We start from the raw sequence: 19,099 nt of genomic DNA, 5'->3' as shown, positions 1-19,099 counted from the left end.
GTGACTTCTAATGGTGCAATTACAAAGGTAATGGAGATTTGAAAAGAAAGTGTTTGATTTCCAAGGAATGCAAGGAATGGGGGTTTGATAGGGACTCCACACAATCTGTTCTGCATAGGACACCACCTAACACTCTTGGAACAAAAGTGGCTCAGATTTCAATAGCATATGGGTTTGCTTTGTACACGTGAACGAACCCACATTACATTTCATTTCTATTTTTAATTCTTCACAAACCTGTGTGAATGAAAAGATTCTCACCTTTTTCTCCCTTTTGAGAGACCCTATCCTCCTGCAATCACTTAAAAGAAACGACAAAACAAGGTTCAACAACGGGTTAACATATTACTATTTTACTTCTGCCTTTTCCTTTGCTACTTCAATGCAGGGACAAGCAAATATGAGTAAGTTCACAAACTCTGTTTGCATAAAACATGTGATACTCAATGAATCTCCACTAGAAAAGGGTAAAATCCAACCATTCAGATGGAGCCATTGATATAATACAGAGTGTTTGATGGAAATGAAGAATGGGAACTGCAAGTTCTAAGCTTTACTAAAGAAGCATAGCTGAAGTGAGCAACTTAAATTGAATAATAGTAGCAAGACATGGACAGAGCAGACCAGTCCCAGAAGACGTTCAGGTAGTTTCCTGCAGTGTGTAATATAAACAAAAGATACCAATTCACCTTCTCGTTATTTACAGGTTCAAAACTTCCCCAAGACTGATATGGAGATGCTGTATAAGACCAAAAGCTACCAATGCACAATATGTTCTTGGGGATCATTACAACTAAAATGGCAAAGGAAGAGTGTTTACGATGAATTATGTGCTTGGGGATCATTACAACCAAAAGCTACCACTTCACTTATTCTTGAGATGGGGAGAAACATAAATAGAACAATCAGCTTATTCACTTCAGTATTTACGATGAATTATCCTGCATACTTGCCTGCTACAATTTGGATCCTTCCTAAGTAACAGCTACTGAAACCTATATGCTAGAATGCTGCTAGTATAGACTAAGGATGAAGTATTACTAACACAGCTGAAGCTGGTATTGGGACTTCAATTTCCTTACAATTGCTGGCATGTGCTGTTCGTCATTCACCAACAGTGCCTCGGGCATCAGTTCTCTGAAGAAGCTAGATCACTTCTATCAGAATTAAGATTTATATTGGGGTGTGATTTATCACCTGACGCCACTTCATTTTGTTGATTCTCATTTTTATTTGATTTGAGAAACCGTCCACCACAACCCCTAGCTCTCCTCAATGCATGCAAATGTCGAGATTCATGCAAGTATGGCTGCACAATATACAGAAGCTAAGCAGTCAAAAACTAAAGAATGAAGCAACATGAAAGGAAAAGCAGACCAAAAACAAAAGCAATTTGATAGGTTATGCTACCATTAAAGGAAGTGGAGGACTACCACCACTAAGTATTAGTGCTTGCATACCTTCCTAGACTTCAGAGCTTTATTTTCTGATTCAGCCTTTGCACGGGACTGTCTACGTCGCAAAATGCCATGATACTGCTTAGCATTCACAAAAACAGGCTCCTCAACTGCATCTGTTGGCAAAGGAACACCAGCTTGCTGAATTCCCATCAACTGCAGATGGACCTATATGAGCAATAAACAAGGAATCAAGTAACGACTAGAAAGTGTAAAAATTATATAAAAAAGTCATAAATCATATTGAAAAACAGGCTGATAAATTAAGATTCATTCATGTTGATGTCCGCATTCATAAATGCTGTTCACTCTTTAGGTTCAAGAAAGCCATTCCCCTTGTATAGTTGTATCTATAGTGAGTTATCCTATCCTCCAAACTTGAATGAAATAACCCACCCAACATGCTGCTTCTATCATTTGATTTGAGAGGGAGGGACATCATTTTTTTTTTTACTGTAAACTTAGAAGTTGTATATGTGAATTTCCGTTAGTTTTCCTGCTGAAGGAAATCAATTTTCCAGTCCGAAGAATGGGCACCTCTTGGACATTGTAGAATACTGGCTCTAGTGGCAACTTAGTTGAGCTAGAGTAAACCATGTTTTAGAGTATTACCAAAAATTTTAACAAATGGAAAATTTCAACGCTCTTTAAAGAAAGGGGGAAGAGTTACTATTCCCCTATCAATTCTCACCAACAAACTCATCAACTTGATATCTCTATGGAAAATGTTGGCCAAATTATCAAAATTATTGAAGGAGGACAAATTACTTACCATAGGTTGCCCACCATAGGGCTGTGGAGGATACGGTTGAGCATCATAAGGAGAAAAGATGCTTCTATAATAAGGATCTGGATATGGATAAGCAGGGGGTGCCTTCAGCAGAGAAGTCCCACAAATCCAAATTAGTCAAATAAGCTTTAAAAAAGTAGTTGCCAACGAAAAAGTAAAGCTAAAAACTAGATTCTCTTAGTACCAAAGCATGTCCTGCTCCAACTTGTAGAGGTGTTAAATACTGATTTGAGGTTGTGATGCTGGGTTGATTTAGTCCATTAATGACTGATGAAGAATTATTCTGAGATTCAGAGTACTTTTGCAGCTTATCAGCCTCACCATTATCTGAACAACCAGTTTCCAAAGCAATATTTATCTAGGCCCAGTTGGAGTAAAAAGACAATATTGTAATATCACAAAGCAATCAGTCGAGCTCAGTAAACTCTATTGAGCTGCAGAAGTGGCCATCAAATGTAACCTATAATATCAGGTACATATTAAAAAAACATTAAAAATGGATGGAGACGATATTCACGTAGAAAACATAAGGAGCCCATGGTATGTCCCAAAAGAACGCTTTAGAGACTATAGTCTGAACAAAACAGATGCTGTATGGAAAGTAATTAATGCAAGCAAACATAGCAAGTCTTCTTCTCCTTGTCAGAATACAAAATACCAACCAACAAAGTCCTGGCTTTCAATTGCAAAATGCAACTTCTGATAGAGCTAAGCTACGTGTGGGGGAAATGCCCCTTGATCCTTTTCCAAAAACTCATGCGTTAGCTGACGGAAAAGGAATATATCTAGCTGTTGAACTTGATGAGAAACTTCAATGGCCTGAATGCATTTCAAATCAAAATTTTGACTGGCTTTAGCCAATGACACTCAAGTTGGAAGATAAATCAATCCAAAATGGAACTTCGGGACTTAGTTTTATTTCCTGCTCCTTTTGGAGTACCCTCATAAGTTGTCTAAAATTACTCTTATCTCTTCAATAGTTGCCAACAGGTGGACACCTATCTCCCTTCCCATTAAAAAGATAACATGCAATACATAATTCATTATGAAGCACAGATCAGATGACATATCAACCAAAAAAAAGGCAAAGGAATCATTATTTCTTTGTAGAAGATCCAGGAAAAAAGAAAGCAAAACACATTAGTTTTCTCTTTTCAAAAGATCGAGAAGCAAACTACAGCACAGATGTTCTTTGAGCACTTAAGGACGGAAATAGCATTGTTCTCTCTGTATTTCAGCGAATGATTTAACATATCATACACTGAAATGTAACTAGAAGATAAAAATAAGCACCATAACATAGGAATACAAGTCTGATCAAGTTACCAGAATAATCGTGGACAGAAGAAGTCATCGGGTTGTAGTGAACACCACGTGAAACCTGATATCAAGGCCAACAAACTTGTCAGCTTAATGAAATTGGGAGGGTTTGCATGGATACGGAATTGATGCAAGGGATAATGCATATAAAAGAGAAAATCCAGTTCTTCCTTTAAGGCTTCCATATTGGACTCTTCCCCCAAGCTCGGGCTCCCAGTGCAGGAACGAAGTCAAGAAAGAAGTCAGATGTCCAATTCTTGTCTTCCACACTTGTTTTGACCATAATTTTTTAAGCATGATCACTCATATTTTCAATTGACAACTGGCTGTCGCTCGGGACATCTACTCTTTCCTCTCCTTCGAGCTTCAAGGCCATCCCTTTGATAAAGAGAATAAGACCCTTTGGGGACTTTTTTTCTTGGGCTTAAAAGGAACAGCAGATTCTCTACCAACAGAGAGAGAGATTCTTTGACAACTTTTCAGATCCTCTTGCAAAAAAACTAATAATAATAAAATAAAAGAACCTTCCGGATCCTCTTGTTTCAATTAGCAATTACTGGTATTTAGGATGCAAAGCATAAGAGCAATATGTAATCAATCCGACACGAGATCAACCAAATGATTGGTAAATATGGATTATTAACTTCAGTCCTCTAGTGGTCGACAAAGGTAAGCGTACACAAATCAGATGAGATTGACGTACATAACATGTGCTTTTGGCCCCCATTTTGCCAGACAATTCAGAGTCGTCTCAGTACTCCAATAGCTTCTGCTTTCTGGGTAAATACCCAACAAACCAGGATACACATATGATCATTAAACAGAAAAACGGTAACTTCAGCCCCTACTATCATAATCTAATAACTGGCTTCAAGCAATTCACTCGACATAAAAGAAACAGATTATCATCCAATTTATAGAAAAAAAAACAATCGGGCAGGCTAACCAAGAAAGAAAGACCCATGAAACCAACAAAATCTGCATTCGAAAAGAGAAATTGAAGAAGAAGAAGAAGAAACCCAAAATTCATGAGTTGGGGTGGGAGGGAGGAAAGTAGGGTTTCGAAATGCGAACCACACCTGGAAAGCGGGAATTCTGTCTGCTGAAGCTGATGACTGTGAGTCTTGTAGCCGTTTTTTCGTCTTCTGTGTTTCTTCTTGATTTCTTAGTTTGAGGAAAGGGGACAGCTGAAGCCTAGAATACAATTTCTAGAATCCTGCCGCGTGTCTGAGCGGCCATGACTATGAGAATGGGGCGGGCAGTTCGGGCAGAGGGAATACGGTGACCGAGATGATGAGCTGGCCAACTTAGACCATGGATATCTTAGCTGGTAGATACCCATTGTCGGAGATAGGTCCCTGCCGGCTGCCACTCAAATTCCCCAAAAAAAGCTCAAAGATTTAATATGAATTGTCCTTGGAATCTTCTGGTCTTAGTTTTCCTTTGCATCTTTGACTCTGTCAGATCTTTGATCTTATTTTGTTTGTTCGTAGATTTCAACTTTCAACATTTAAATGTCAAACCTATATTAAATATATTTTAAAGAATTAAAGACCAAATTGATAAATAGGGATTATTTGATTTATCAAACCCTTCCGGAAATAATAAGGTTTAAAAATTATGGATAACGTTCAAAGTAGTCGAATTTGACAACTTTGAAAAAAAAATCAAAAGCAGAAAAATACAGATAATTAACTCCAAAATTAAATATTTGACAAAAAATAATTCATTTTAAAATATAACGCTTTTTTTTTTTTTTTTTTTTTTTTTTTTTTTTTTTTGAAGGTTAGTCGTTAGAAACAATACCAGGAAGCAACGTGGCTTTTGAAATTCTGATGGCCGACCACGACCACCCCAAATTGAATAATTCATATCTCATTATAAATTTTTAAATCCAAAAATAATAAACGAAAAAAAGGAGCCAATAATTCATATCCATTCCATCTCTCTCTAGGTACAAACCGCCCCTTCTCCCCACCCCCAACAAAAAACAAAAACAAAAAAAAAAAAAAAATTGAAGGAAAAAAAGAGGGTGGAAGAGAAGAGTTCTGCAAATTTCAATCACCCACATCAACAGGGTATTGAAGATTCAGATTTTCCGGCCCATTCCCTTTTTTTCTCCATCTCTCATCGACGATTTTGTTCATCAACCGGTCTCGCTGGGTATTTATCATGGATTTCTACTCCAATCTTTTATTTACTGCACGCCTCGATCTCTGGGAATTTCAAAATCTGAGTTTCGAATATGTTTCATTTCCATTTTCGTTTTCTGGGTTCTTCCTTTCAATTCTGCCCATCTGCACCAATCATGTTTGTTTGGGTATAGACGTTGATTGAACTTGTTTTATTATTTTGGGATGCTTACCCGTTTCCTGATACCGATTCATTGTTATTGCCAACTTTTGACCTTATTTGTATATGTACGTATCGACCACATTGTTCACGCTTGAATGCGAAGGGGATATGGTTTTCAGGCGTTTTTTCGTCTTTTAATTTTATGTTTCCACCCGATGGTGTCCCAAAGTTTGTTTGTTTTAGAGATGAAGGTAACTTTAGGGGAAAAAAATTGAAATCTGAAATCAACTCTGGCTGCTAAGTTTTCTTGCCATTGGAATGAGCCATTTGGGTTTCCCTTTGCTGCTGGCAACCTCGTTTTGAACTAAATGATATCATTTAATGCGTATTGGTATGTCTATGTTGATTCAGAGTATAAGGGGACTTTAGGATTTAATTTTTGTTTTTTTTTTGTCAATTTATTGAAGGCAGTTTGTGGAACCATAGGATTTTTTGGATGATCCTTGATTGCTGGTTGAGCAAAGAATAATCGTGCAATGGAACTTGGAAGGCCTGGCTCAGGTGGTATCCTCACTGAAATTGAAGAATCAAACTATATATTTGTGTGGCTTGGAAAATAACGTTATGCCTTTTCTTGTCTTGTTCAGGCAAAAGAAGATTAAGGGACCTATTGCTTAAAAAGGATAATCGCTTCTGTGCAGATTGTCGAGCTTTAGATCCTAGATGGGCGTAAGTTTTGTTCAAACGATTGCGCAATAGAATGAATGTTATACACTTCTGGAGAGCTATGAACTACTTTTTAAGGATGTATATAACATTTAGGAGGATGCTTTTTGCAGGTCATCAAATATTGGAGTTTTTATATGCTTGAAATGCTGTGGTGTTCACAGAAGCCTTGGTTCACATATATCAAAGGTGAAAAGTGAAGTTGGATATTGTTATATCGACATGGTTTTATGCATTGTTCTCTTTATAAATTCCATTGAAGACAATAACATATTTAGGTTCAAAAGATTAGTTACTGGATTCAGAACTAGACCCATTAGACCACATTAGTGAGATGGATGGTCCTTTTTTGTTCGACATCCAAGGGTTTCATCTACATGATAAGGTATTGGTCGTGACGTTGATGCCACTAGACAGGACAACAGTAGACCCCTCCATATCTCAATGTTGATATGACATTTGGTCTATATGCCCCATACAAATTTGGTTTTGGATATTATCTGAAATGCCTCATACCGTCGAAGATGATTCTTGCTCATAAGTTGTTATGATCTATCCCAACTATAATTGCGGATGACTTTGGTTCTTGATTTGGACCAGGTGTTATCAGTGACGTTGGATGAATGGAATGATGATGAAATTGATGCCATGATAGAAATTGGAGGAAATAATTCAGCGAATGCGATTTATGAAGCCTTTATTCCTGAGGGATATTCAAAACCTGGACCAGATGCCACCCATGAACAACGTTCAAAATTCATTCGGTTAGACATGATTTACTAACTGTGAAATGTATCCATGTTAAGGGTCTTTTGTTCTTAATTCATCTTCTCCCTAGCCATGCACTATTTAAGTTTAAGAATGAACGCTTATTATATTTGCTCTTTGTTTCTGAGCTTTTGTGATATTATTTTATCTGATCCTTTGTAGTTCCTTAAACAATTAGGACATTACTTTGTTTTGAGTGCTGACAGTGGATTAGCAGGCGTTGAATTGAATAGGCAATAATCAACTATGAGTAAAATTTCCAAGAGAAACGATTCAATGAATGGTCACTTACATGAATTTGACACTTTTTGTGGTCTCTATAATTTCTTTTGCAGGTCCAAATATGAACTTCAAGAATTTCTGAAACCGAGCTTGAGAATTTTATCAAACTCCGACAAAAACAATGTCCAAGCAAACTTTGCTTCAAAGGTCATGAACAGTTTTCGTTCAAATTCTTCACAAAAATCAGTGAGTCCTCGCTAAAGCTTTTCTCCATTATTTTTCCCTTCAAAACTGCACCCTTCATGCTTGCTTACCATATAAACATTTTCAGGGCATATAGGAAATACTTTCTAATGTGGAAGTGTAAATTATTAGTTTTCGACTGATAAATGATGATCATCCAGCTTACATTGTACCTTATTCGATTTCATATTTACTAAAACTCTCCTATCTCTGAAATTTAAAGCAATTGCAGAAGGGTATGGTAGAGTTTCTTGGATTATTGAAGGTGAAAGTGATTAAAGGGACAAACTTAGCTATCAGGGATATGATGTCGAGCGATCCTTATGTAGTCTTGACTCTTGGCCAACAGGTTAGTAGTTTTCTTGCAAACAAGCTCTTTGTGCCTGATGTTCATCTATTTGTAGATTACTGCCGTAGATTTTGATTGTTCTATTTGATGTAGATGATAACATTATGCTGTTTTTTTCTTTTAGACTGTCCAGACAGGTATAATCAGGAGCAACTTGAATCCTGTGTGGAATGAGGAACTGATGCTATCTGTACCTCAATCTTTTGGAACCTTAAAGTTGGTATGTCCTTCTAAAACTCCTTATACTTGGTCTCCATTTTTTAACCAAGCATACTAATCTTAATATAACCACAGAAGTTTCCCCATTAATTAGTTTACTGACCATCTTGTATGAGATTGTTTTATTCAGTATCCAACATCTTGTATGAGTTCGAGTTCTTTTTCTGATTAATTTTTCAAAATTCTACTGCTATGGTTATTTACAATTATCTATACTTGTCACCACATTGCAGCAAGTATACGACTATGACACGTTTACAGCAGACGACATAATGGGAGAAGCAGAAATTGATCTCCAGCCCTTGATAACATCAGCAATGGCATTTGGGGATGCTGGAATGTTTTCAAACATGCAAATTGGAAAATGGCTGAAATCACACGATAATGCTCTCATTGGCGATAGCACCGTTAATATTGTGGATGGGAAGGTAAAGCAAGAGATATCACTCCAGCTGCAGAATGTGGAATCAGGAGAACTAGATCTAGAGCTAGAATGGATGCCTCTTGAACAATAGGTAAATATAAATCCCAAATCCCTCCCAGTTTTATTGAAACAAGAGTGTTAGTTTTCACATGGTTTGTCCTTGTTCTAACCTCTAAATGTTCAATGCATCTCCATGTCATTTGATAGTTTGGAAAGCATTGGAGTTCAAACTAACTTAAGGCTACTACACTCCAGATTTTCAATATTCTTGTTTACTATATGAACCCTTTGATTCCTTCAATTTATAAATATATGGTGTCAGCCACATTCTTTTTGTTCACTTTTCATTCAAAACTGGAGTAACCAGTACCAAATAAAATACTGCACACTTAAATCAATGTTCATCTGGCAAGACAATCTTTCTTAAACACTTAAATCAATGTTCATCTGGAAAAAGAAAGTAATAAATGATCGAATAGAAAAATAGCTCAAAATGTTTCCAACAATAATTGGGTACACTGTTCTAATCATTTTAATATCAAATCTTATCACATTTCTTTGAAACACTTCTCAATATCCCCAGGTCCCCACGCGTTTTCATGCTTACATGTAAAATTAGGTTGAGAATATTATTTTCTTATAGAAGAGGCAAACACGCAAAGCAATAACATAATCAAAACTTTAAAGAATTTCCTTTTTTTTTTTATTTATTGATATCGACAAATCATTGATACATGAGCATACAGATCCCCAACATACAATCAATGGCAATAAAATTGTATAATTTCGTAATTAAAATGACATCTCATACAGTAAGAAAAAATTGGAACTGGGAAATATCACTATTTCAAAAGCTATAACAGTATGACGTTTGGGTAAGACAGCTAAATTCTTGGTGTAAACCCTAATGGTATTATCACAGTTGTTGATGATATCTTATCTTTATTTGTGATTATTGTTGTTAGAAGAGAGCGGCAATGATCTTTGATTTTTCACCTTAAAAATGTAGTATAACGTAGAACCGACTAATAAAGTGACACCTGTCATTCCACAAGCCGCCGTCGCCACCAATAGTGCATTTCTGAGTCGTTTATCTCCACCGTCACGGTGGGTCCACCATCCCGGCGCCTCGCTGGAATTCATCGCCTTCGGCAACGGCAATGCCACTTCCGGCGTCGGCGACGAAGTTCCTCCGAAGAACGACCGCATCTCGGGCGACGATTTGTCTCCCGCTGCCGGAGGGCTCTGAAACTCCAGACCATGCTCCGACGGCCGAATCTCCAGCGCCGCCTCGATTGCGACGATAAACAGCAAATACACGGCCATCGCTGCCATTGATTTGATAGTAATCATCGGCGCTGATTCCTCGACCAGGAAGCGAGCTGTACGTCTCGATTTGCTTCGTTCTTCTTCCTCGATTGTGTTTGGAGTACTATAACGCGGAAAAAACTTTTGAATTAGGCAATGGAAGAAAGGGGAAAGAGTGATTCAGAGTGTTAAGAACAATCATGGGACGAAGATTGGATTTGGCGTGAAGGGGAAGCAAGCGAACGCGCTTTATAATCTCTCAGTTTTTTCGCAAACCTTTATATCTCTGTTTGGTTCTCAGGAAAAAGTTTGAGCAGACGCTCTGAGCTTTCCGGACAAGTTACATTTTTTTTCTCCGCATATATAATTTAACAATTTTGCAACCGCAGTTTTATTTGCTTATTATCTAATCCTTTATTATCTTTTATTTTATTTTATTTAGGTCAATGAGAATTTAAATCTCACTTACTGTTCTATTTAATTGTAAAGTATAAATATATGGTTGACTTAATTAAAAATTTTAAAAATATTATAAAGACATGCTGTTATTGACTCAAAGAGAAAGTATTGCGCCGCCTAGTGATTCTCCATAGAGAAAGGCAGGAAGGGTGGGATTCTGTTCTCGAACAGAGTGCAATCAAGAAGGAGGAGTTCGATATCTGGGATATAACCAGGGGAGCCTTCGGAGCGGCCATGACCTTGAAGATCCAGAGAGCAAACAAGGAACCCATATTTGGCTATGGCGACAGCAGTGAGCTCGAAGATCCATCCGCTGTCAGAGGAGTAGCCATGGGCCATGGCTACAACCCCTTTGAGCTCTCGGTCTGCAGCAGGGCGCCATGATTGAGTGAAGACTCTCATCTTCTGGGCATTGAGGATGAAGCTTTGATAGTGAGTAATGTGAATACTCTTAAAGATAACAATATATATTAGGATAGTTTTTAAAAAGATCAGTAAATGTGTAACACGTAAAGAAAGAATTAATTGGTTGAAGGGTGTAAGGTAGGATAATGAATAGTTAATTATGATTATAGAGTATTATTAAGAAATGTGAAATGATCATAAACAAGGCTTTTTCATCATGGTCTACTTTATAGACAAACCATATAGAAATCCCACTTTATTTATTTATTTAAAAAAGTGAGGCCCAGAAGAAGTGGTCTTCCAACCACTCCTATTGAATCAATTATTAATATGGACAGAAGGACCCAACAGCAATTGAAGGATTAATAAAGTATGAACATAATTGTTGCTTTGCAACTAAGCAATCTCACTTTTCTTCTCTCTTTTTTCAGGCTCAGTATCTCTAATGGAGTTATAACGGGGTGTTTATGCAGAGATGACTTAAAGTTTCCTCTCATTTTTTCAATAGGATTGGGTTGAATCAGGCTTCTACGGTGAATCGTATGCCCACAACATTTCAGATTGGCTCAACTCAAGCTAAGGTGGGATTATGAGCTTTTGGCGTTTCATGGCTAAATTTCATTTTAGATATAGATTTATCTATAACCATCCTCAAATTTTCCTTCATAAAATCAAGGCTTAAAAAGCTAGGCTAATAATTTCAAAAATTTTCCTAAAAAACAAAACTTGTAAATAGAAATGATACAGAAATAAAAGTCAAACTATGTACAATTATATTTTTAAAAAATATATAAGTAAAAAGAAGAAAAAGAGAAATGTCAACAAAATGGCTGAATATTCAAATACAAACAAATTATCAATTTTGGATATATCCCCCGAATATATTAAATGTTATATTGGTTTTTTAATTAGTTAGTCTAGTTTATCAGTTCCAAAACATCGGAAAAAAAAAAAAAAAGAAAAAAAAAAGAAGGAATTAATTTACAGTTTGGATGGGGGCAAATGTTGTAAATACCTTCTATTCTGGAGGGTCGGTTCCTGTTTCTAAATTCTACCTTCCCTCTCCCGCTCAACAAGTCCTTCCCTTCCACCTTGCTTTCGTTTTTCTCACCAAAACCCTAATTTAGCTGAACTCATAAACAGAATTATTGCTGGCTCACCAGTGGGGGACCCTGGAAGATTTTTCTCCCTTGTCTTCTTGAGGTTTTCAGAAGCTGTTGACCGTTAATTTTGCCAGTACTTGTTTTCTGGTCTGCTTCAACAGTAAGTACAAATTGTGTTTGTTTTCCTGGTGTTTTGATTCTTCCTGTTGGGTTTTTTGTATTCGGTGTAGTGTTCCTTGCTCGACTTGCACTGAATTGGCACTTTAGTTGCTGCCTTTTTGGTTCTCGAGCTAATGGTCAGTTGCCAATGAAGCCTTTGGGAAAAGGGAGTTCTGAAAATTTGGCTGATTTTGATACGAGGAACCCGATTTACTCTGTACCATAACAGTGAAACGGGAATTTTGTTTTCCTCGGAATTTTGATGCCATAGAAGAGTAGGTTTTAGTCTCATGCTCATTCATCTTCTAAATGATCTGGTTCACTCTTCTATGATATGGTTCACGCCCTTCCGATTCGGTCATATTTGTTATATTTTTTTTAAACTCAATAACATGTGAGTTGTATTGTTTTCCTCGTTAGGATGCCATTGCAAGTCTGAGAAGATATGGACGCAAATGCGCCTCTGGAGGAGAACGGTAAGATGGAGCTTAGTGATAGTGATAAACTCGATGAGGATTTGGGCGACGACATTCTCGAGGACTTGGACTCTTATTTGCAAGACATCAATGATCGGCTGACCATTTCGAGGATGGTAAGTGACTCTGTCATCAAGGGTATGGTAAATGCAATTTCTCAGGAGGCGCATGAGAAAATCACTCAGAAAGAACTGGAGGTGTCTGAATTGAAAGAAATAGTACACTCTTACCACTTGGGATCTGAGAAAAATGAGTTCTTGGTGTCTCCATCGACGTCGTGGAAGCCAAAAAGTACTGAACATAATAGAAATGACAGCATCTCTGATGCATTTTTTGAGTATGATGAAATGAGGGAATCCATGTGCAGCCTAAAGAATTCAACTGAGGAGAACTTCAAGAAACTAAGGAAAGAAATTGATAGAATAAGAGGAGAAAACTCAATTAGAAAGATCAATTCAGGCTCTGAGTTGGTTGGACTAGGATTGAGTGGTATACTACAAGAAAAAGCATCTTCAAGATGTGTTGATGTCGATAAAATCGTTGATGATCTTCAAGATAATCTAGACACTTACTATAAGCAGGTGGAAGACATAGTTCAATTGTCCAAAGCATCTCTTGGTCAGTGGCAAGTTGAGCAGGAGTACCTGGAAGATATTGAAGGCATGGTTTTTAGAAATTATATCTGTTGTGTTCAGGAAGAGTTTGAGGAGAAACTGTGGGTCCAAAACGCTAAAATTTTGAGTAATGAAAGAAAGATCTCAGCCGAAAAGATTAAAGAAATTTCATGTTTACGTCAAGAATTAGATATCATTTTGAAATCACTATCTCCTTCAGAAATTGGACATTTGATTTCCTATAGTTCTATGGATTCTGATCATTCCCATCGCAAGTTACATATGACTCCATCGACTTTGCTTTGGGAAGGAAATGGCAAACATGAAATGTCAAAGACAAATCATCCGACGAATGTGGACCCTGCTCGTCTGAAGCATTTGACTAGAGATGAATTAATTAATCATTTCAATGCTGAGATGACAAAAATGAGTAGAAACCACGAGTCCCAAGTACATCAAATTACTGAAGAAAATTTCACCCTCAAGAGAGAACTTTTGAAAGAAAAAGAGAAGTCATCTTTATTGAAGAAGGATAAAGAGTTTGACATACTAAGGAGAAAAATCCCTGACATTATTCTAAAATTAGATGACATTGTTATGGAAAATGAGAAAATACAGTCATCTTATGCTAATGATGAGAACCTGGGGACAATGAGGAAAAGATTGGAGTCTCTTCTTTCAGAAAATCACCACCTTAATGACTTGCTTGGAGAAAAGATAAAGGAGGTTAAATGTTTGTCTTCTCAAGTTTCAAGCCACGCTGAGCAAATATCCCAACATTCTCTTTTACATGTGAAGTCATTGAATACGATTGAAAAAATTACATGTGAAATGCAGGATGCACAATTTGAAGCCTCAATTTGTGAGGATATAGTCAAATGCTTTTTAAGGGAGATGATAGACCAAATCAGATACACCACAGAGGAGTCAGCTTTGAGATATGATATCGTGCAAGGAATTTATAAAACCATCCTCCAAGGAGCTTCTTTCATAGGTGAGCTTCCTAGTTCATCTGAAAATGAACATTTAGATGAGGAATCCGTCATTATGCAAGGTATTCTGGGAGTGGTTTTACAAGAATCTTTGAAAGAAGCTGAGGAGAAAATGTCTAGCTTGAACAGCAGATATATGGAAGAGATGAGAATTCGACTGTCCCTTGAAATGAAGGTGTTTCATTGTGGTGAGGCATTAGGAGTAGCGGCTTTTGAAAAAGAAAAGTTAGAAGCAGAATTATTATCAATGAGATCATCATTAAAAGAAAAAGAACAACGTGTGCAAGAAATAACTTTTGAATTAGAAAAAGAGAAAGAGAAGGTGGCTTTAGCTTATGAAGAGGTTGATTCTTTGAAGGATCAGACCAACATGCAGGAAATACTTATTTTGAAAAGCCAAGAAGAGTCCAATACTGCCAATCTTAAATTTACAGAGGCCATGCAGAAAGTTGAATTACTTGAGGTGGAAACTTGCGAGTCAAAACAGAACCTTGAACAAGCAATGGCAGAATTAAGCAAGGTTGATGAAGAGAGGAGGATGCTTGCTGCCATGGTGTCAGAACATAAGGAGACTATGTTATTGGTCGAGGAGAAAGAAAAGGAATCTAGAAAGCAGATAGAATCAGTGATTTTTGTTGTCCAGGATCTATTGAAAGAGGTTTTCGATTTTGAACATAGAGTTGTTGACTATATTTCAAGGAATAATGAAAGGTACTTGGCTAATACTTTGATATTTTGTTCTGATATTGTTGTTGAAACTTGAACTTTTAGTAATCTTCAAAATTGTTTCATTTCACTTGTTCTTCATCACTGGCGTGGCTATTTGTTTTGATGTCCTGAGTGGGTTTCAGTTTTACTGTTATCTTATTACATTTTCCACTCACCAATGCCTTTCGAACAAGATTCTAAGAAAATATTGGACATTAAGATGGAGTTGTTGCTCATCATGCCTCCAAGTCTATTATTAAGACACCTAACATTACTTCGAAGTTATTTTCGTTCAAGTGCTCGACTGCAAGATTTCTGTTTTTTAGTGATAGCATTACCTTTTCATGTCTTCTTTGGCTTTAGGCACATTATCATGCCTTACCATAATGAGATTTTGCCTTCATATTTGCATATATGAAGTAACTGATTTTGTTAACCCTGGTATATGATAGCATCACTATTTCAGGAATGCTTTCTTTTTTTTTGGAGTTTGTTTCCTTTGAGCTTTAGTCTCTTATCATCTCTTCATTGAAAAGTTTCATTTTTGGTTTACAAAACAGTTCTTTGTCTTGAATTGAATGACATGATCGAGTTTACATCTTCTTGTTCCCTTTGATACTTTGGGATAAGAACCTTAACCAGTGTGAAATTATTTACAACCTTATTGAGTTATTGCTGAAAAAATTGCTCTGATGATTGATCACTCCACGTTTTAATTAAACCAAAGAACATATCAGGATTCATGTAACTCCATGTTTTGATTAAACAAAGGAACTCGTCCAGAAGTACATATCTTGAAGTTTTTAGAGAAATATTATTTTTTCACAAGCATGTGCGTGAATGAGCCAAACTAATCCTTATTTGATTTCTGTCTTCCCCTAGTTTGTGCCAACCCCCACTACCTCTCTGTTTAATTATCCATTCATTGGAATGCTTAAACCTCCTATTTTGTCTCTTAAATGAGTAAAAATTACTAGGCATCGCCTTGACTTTTCTTAATTAGGTCATTATATATTTTGATTTAAATACTACGTTCTCGCTTGTGTTAAAATTTATTATCTGAAGCCATTAATGTAGTCTTGCTTTCAGGTTGGAGAGTTTGAGTTCTGAGACAAAGTCACTTGTCCATAATGCCTCTATGTTGAAAAGAGCCAGTTTTCTTTTCAAGCAGAGGCTTGAAAAGAGGTGTTCTGACCTTCAAAAGGCTGAAGCTGAGGTACTAAAGTAGATTTTCCTAGTGAACCAGTTTGTTAGTTCTATGTTCTGATATTGATTTTTGCTTATGGAACTTCTATTTGCAGCCAGGTGCCATATAGGGTTTATGTATATTTTTTGACAATGAACTATTTTTTGATTTTGCGGTTCATCCGTTCTTTGGAAATTAGAGAAGTATTGCCATTTAATTAGCTGTGGGAGTCAACATTCCTATTAATTTTATGTTCGAAACCCATTTTCTAATTAAATAATTTATGCTTCTAAGATATCATTTCCAAGAGTTTCTAGGAACCTATTGTTGATTCTGGTGTAAAAGTTCAAAGTTCTCCTCAATTAATTAAATGAAAAAGAATGCAGGCTTGTTAATAACGTTAAAGTTAACTTAAGGGTTCCTCAGCGAGGAACTTCCCAATCCTTTGGTTGCTTGAAAAAAGTCTTGAAGAAGCGTCATATGTAGTAAGCTGCTATTGTGAGATCCTACATTTTGTGGTTCATTAGATAGCATTTATAATCTACATGTGCTGGAGTGAATGAAATAGAGGCAAAGAATAGGGGAGAGGTTGTCAACTCTGTATCTTCTCTTTTGTTTATTTTCTCTTGATATGGTGTTTGTTCTCTCACTACGTCTGCTATAGGCTTACAGCTATTAATTTACGATTCTGTTTCAGGTCGATCTTTTGGGGGATGAAGTTGATGCGCTTTTAAGACTTCTTGAAAAGATGTACAATGCTCTTGATAGTTATTCACCAATATTGAAACATTATCCAGGAGTAAGTTGCTTTTCATTTAATTCTTAATTACTTTCTATATTCTTGAATTGTGTTAATTCTCAAGAATACCTTCTGTCATGAAATAGAGAAGGATAGTCTCAATCCAAAAATTATTCATTTTTACTGAAAATATTAAGGTTGTCCTTTTAATTTGAAGGTTTTCAGTTTATTACTTGAATGCGGGATACATGCTTTGAAACCATTTTTCTTTATGTGCTTGAATATTTGAATTATACTGTGAAAATTTGATAGGAAGCAGATAATAAGACATTAAAATCCGTACGGGGGGATAGATAAAAAATTACCCAAGTTTCAAGTAGTTTGAGAAATTCAGATTTCTTCTCTCTCAAGTCTAAACAATCACCTCCCTTCCTTGCCATTCGATTCCTCTAGTTAGAACAACTAGTCTCTAACCAACTCCTTAGAAACTACCATTTTAATTACCACATTACCATTTTCTATCTAGTCCTATCAAAAGCCTTTACATCTTTGGGTGAACACAGAGATGCAATTTGGAATTCTTTCACTTATTTGATTGGATGGGGGATTTAATTGAATTGGTTATAATGTAAAGTAGTTAAACGTTTTGGCTCTATTTTTTTTAGATTTATATGTTCTTTTTCATCCTTGTACATGGTTAAGGAAGGTCTTTTGGAAGGTTGACGACCAAAAACTATTTTGCATCATTAACCTCAAAATCCTTTATTTATCCTGATTGCCTGTAATTGATCATCTCGATTATCATTAAGATTTAACCTACGCCTTCCATTTGTTGAGGATCAATGGGGTCCATTTACCATTGACTGTCAGCTTGCTATCTAACTCCATTTGTCGATTATAACTTTTGTGGATGGTTATATTGCGTGCTTGAAGTAAAATAAGTTATGGGATCTTCTGTGATTAAATAAATTTTTTTAATTTTCACTTGTCAATAATCGTCGATAATTTATACTTGGGATTTTTTTTTTTTTAATTATAGATAGTTAAGGTCTTGAAGCTTTTAAAAAGAGAACTGAGCAGAGATACGACAGAAGCTTTTGACATGCTTTGATGAGGTAATGTCTATATTCAAAAGTCACAATCTAATCCATTGCAACTCCTTTTTATTGAGTTTCTAGCGATACAGTACGTTGTAATTTAGATGCAACTTTGAATGGATTCCATTTTGAAGATGATAAATACAATGAATTCTTGTGCTTATTGGGGTATTTGCTGGGAAACAATCATCATACTTTTTCCTTTGGGTTTGTTTTTCATTGAACAGGGTAAAGGCCGTGAGTTCCCTGCCGCTGCATGTTTTGCAATGACCGGATTTCTGGAAAGGCATTATTTCTAAGCTATACATTCCCTCCAAAAAGGGAAAAACGACTGTAAGTAGATAGTTAACTAGCCGTGTGGAGGCAGGAAACGCATGTCCTCAAAACTTCAGTTACCAGTCCTAATCTCACCGGACGTTAATCTGAGAAATCTATAGGCAGAATTGGATTAACACAACAGCAATACAGATTGGAGAACAGGATTTGTAGGTATAAATACGCCACATTCTTTTTGTCTCAGGGTTTGTAGGCTTCTCGTTCAGTTTAACCCTTAGGGTTCTTTTTGTTATATGTTTATTGTTTCTCATAGGTTTCTTCTCTCTACCATTTGTTGTAAAGGTTCTTTCATCTAGTAAATCAAATGAAGGATAGTCTATTTACATAGAAAATTCATGTTCTTTTCTCTATATATGGCTACGATTGGCAGTGATCAAATTTCAGGAATTGGAACACTTCAACTGTCTCCTTTCACAAGATGGATAAAGTTGAACTTAGATTAGAGAGTTGTATAACTAATCAGAAAGGAGTTTTGTTAAGATAGAGACTGTCGGTGATTTCATTGTTTGTTTAGCTTATTGCGTGTGGGCGTTGTTTGAGAGTCAAAATCATGCTGTGAAGACAAGGGGTTTAGGCTTTTAATAACCTCGCCTGTTCCTTTTCCCTTTTCCCTTTTCCCTTTTCTGCACTAATCTTAAACACAATAATTGGTTTGCTTGTCGCTATTGAAATAATCAGAGTTGTTGGCATATCAAATCGAATGA

The 19,099-nt window shown here is 36.4% G+C and overlaps 4 protein-coding genes across 8 annotated transcripts; 2 read left to right on the top strand and 2 right to left on the bottom strand.

The window, feature by feature from the left end:
• Nucleotides 1-567: 567 nt before the first annotated feature.
• LOC111497281 (nuclear transcription factor Y subunit A-7-like) lies at nucleotides 568-4,991 on the bottom strand. Of its 3 annotated transcripts, XM_023148038.1 has the most exons (8): nucleotides 4,647-4,991; nucleotides 4,271-4,343; nucleotides 3,574-3,628; nucleotides 2,432-2,574; nucleotides 2,230-2,331; nucleotides 1,461-1,625; nucleotides 1,198-1,309; nucleotides 568-1,097 (listed from the first exon to the last, which is right to left on the bottom strand). In XM_023148038.1, the coding sequence occupies exons 2-8, from the start codon at nucleotides 4,292-4,294 to the stop codon at nucleotides 1,024-1,026; spliced, it is 675 nt and encodes a 224-aa protein (XP_023003806.1). In that variant the 5' UTR covers nucleotides 4,295-4,343; nucleotides 4,647-4,991; the 3' UTR covers nucleotides 568-1,023. The 3 variants fall into 3 exon arrangements, with proteins under 3 accessions (XP_023003806.1, XP_023003807.1, XP_023003808.1); XM_023148039.1 differs by having other exon boundaries at nucleotides 568-1,309; XM_023148040.1 differs by lacking the exon at nucleotides 4,271-4,343 and having other exon boundaries at nucleotides 4,647-4,987.
• A 483-nt stretch (nucleotides 4,992-5,474) lies between these two features.
• On the top strand, nucleotides 5,475-9,153 carry LOC111497129 (ADP-ribosylation factor GTPase-activating protein AGD12-like). Of its 2 annotated transcripts, none has more exons than XM_023147798.1 (9): nucleotides 5,475-5,730; nucleotides 6,334-6,423; nucleotides 6,510-6,591; nucleotides 6,702-6,777; nucleotides 7,189-7,352; nucleotides 7,692-7,824; nucleotides 8,045-8,170; nucleotides 8,295-8,390; nucleotides 8,623-9,153. In XM_023147798.1, exons 2-9 carry the CDS (start codon nucleotides 6,399-6,401, stop codon nucleotides 8,902-8,904), a joined length of 984 nt encoding a protein of 327 aa, XP_023003566.1. In that variant the 5' UTR covers nucleotides 5,475-5,730; nucleotides 6,334-6,398; the 3' UTR covers nucleotides 8,905-9,153. The 2 variants fall into 2 exon arrangements, with proteins under 2 accessions (XP_023003566.1, XP_023003564.1); XM_023147796.1 differs by having other exon boundaries at nucleotides 6,330-6,423.
• Nucleotides 9,154-9,499: 346 nt separating this feature from the next.
• LOC111497130 lies at nucleotides 9,500-10,461 on the bottom strand. The gene has a single exon (XM_023147799.1). The coding sequence runs from the start codon at nucleotides 10,164-10,166 to the stop codon at nucleotides 9,756-9,758; it is 411 nt and encodes a 136-aa protein (XP_023003567.1). The 5' UTR covers nucleotides 10,167-10,461; the 3' UTR covers nucleotides 9,500-9,755.
• A 1,523-nt stretch (nucleotides 10,462-11,984) lies between these two features.
• Nucleotides 11,985-18,778, top strand: LOC111496974 (WPP domain-associated protein-like). 2 transcript variants are annotated; one of them, XM_023147570.1, is made up of 7 exons: nucleotides 11,985-12,248; nucleotides 12,449-12,522; nucleotides 12,668-15,040; nucleotides 16,127-16,253; nucleotides 16,921-17,022; nucleotides 18,002-18,077; nucleotides 18,287-18,778. In XM_023147570.1, the coding sequence occupies exons 3-6, from the start codon at nucleotides 12,693-12,695 to the stop codon at nucleotides 18,071-18,073; spliced, it is 2,649 nt and encodes an 882-aa protein (XP_023003338.1). In that variant the 5' UTR covers nucleotides 11,985-12,248; nucleotides 12,449-12,522; nucleotides 12,668-12,692; the 3' UTR covers nucleotides 18,074-18,077; nucleotides 18,287-18,778. The 2 variants fall into 2 exon arrangements, with proteins under 2 accessions (XP_023003338.1, XP_023003337.1); XM_023147569.1 differs by lacking the exon at nucleotides 12,449-12,522 and having other exon boundaries at nucleotides 11,986-12,248.
• Nucleotides 18,779-19,099: the final 321 nt, after the last annotated feature.

The sequence above is a fragment of the Cucurbita maxima genome, unplaced genomic scaffold (assembly GCF_002738345.1).
Source record: "Cucurbita maxima cultivar Rimu unplaced genomic scaffold, Cmax_1.0 Cma_Scf00023, whole genome shotgun sequence".
NCBI classification, from domain to species: domain Eukaryota; kingdom Viridiplantae; phylum Streptophyta; class Magnoliopsida; order Cucurbitales; family Cucurbitaceae; genus Cucurbita; species Cucurbita maxima.
The sequence above is the reverse complement of the archived record's forward strand: the minus strand, read 5'-3'. Positions and strand labels throughout refer to the sequence as shown.

What these genes read in the sequence shown, in the direction of transcription:
- LOC111497130 (XM_023147799.1), bottom strand. Translation starts at nt 10,166, where the DNA reads ATGATTACTATCAAATCAATGGCAGCGATGGCCGTGTATTTGCTGTTT.
- LOC111496974 (XM_023147570.1), top strand. Translation starts at nt 12,693, where the DNA reads ATGGACGCAAATGCGCCTCTGGAGGAGAACGGTAAGATGGAGCTTAGT. An exon ending in TTCAAAAGGCTGAAGCTGAG is followed by an intron (nt 16,254 to 16,920) that starts GTACTAAAGTAG and finishes ATTCTGTTTCAG; the next exon opens with GTCGATCTTTTGGGGGATGA. An exon ending in TATTGAAACATTATCCAGGA is followed by an intron (nt 17,023 to 18,001) that starts GTAAGTTGCTTT and finishes TTTTAATTATAG; the next exon opens with ATAGTTAAGGTCTTGAAGCT.
- LOC111497281 (XM_023148038.1), bottom strand. Translation starts at nt 4,294, where the DNA reads ATGGGGGCCAAAAGCACATGTTAT. An exon ending in TTCTGTCCACGATTATTCTG is followed by an intron (nt 2,575 to 3,573) that starts GTAACTTGATCA and finishes CTGGTTGTTCAG; the next exon opens with ATAATGGTGAGGCTGATAAG. An exon ending in AAGCTCTGAAGTCTAGGAAG is followed by an intron (nt 1,310 to 1,460) that starts GTATGCAAGCAC and finishes TATATTGTGCAG; the next exon opens with CCATACTTGCATGAATCTCG.
- LOC111497129 (XM_023147798.1), top strand. Translation starts at nt 6,399, where the DNA reads ATGGAACTTGGAAGGCCTGGCTCAG. An exon ending in TTGGTTCACATATATCAAAG is followed by an intron (nt 6,778 to 7,188) that starts GTGAAAAGTGAA and finishes GATTTGGACCAG; the next exon opens with GTGTTATCAGTGACGTTGGA. An exon ending in CTTTTGGAACCTTAAAGTTG is followed by an intron (nt 8,391 to 8,622) that starts GTATGTCCTTCT and finishes ACCACATTGCAG; the next exon opens with CAAGTATACGACTATGACAC.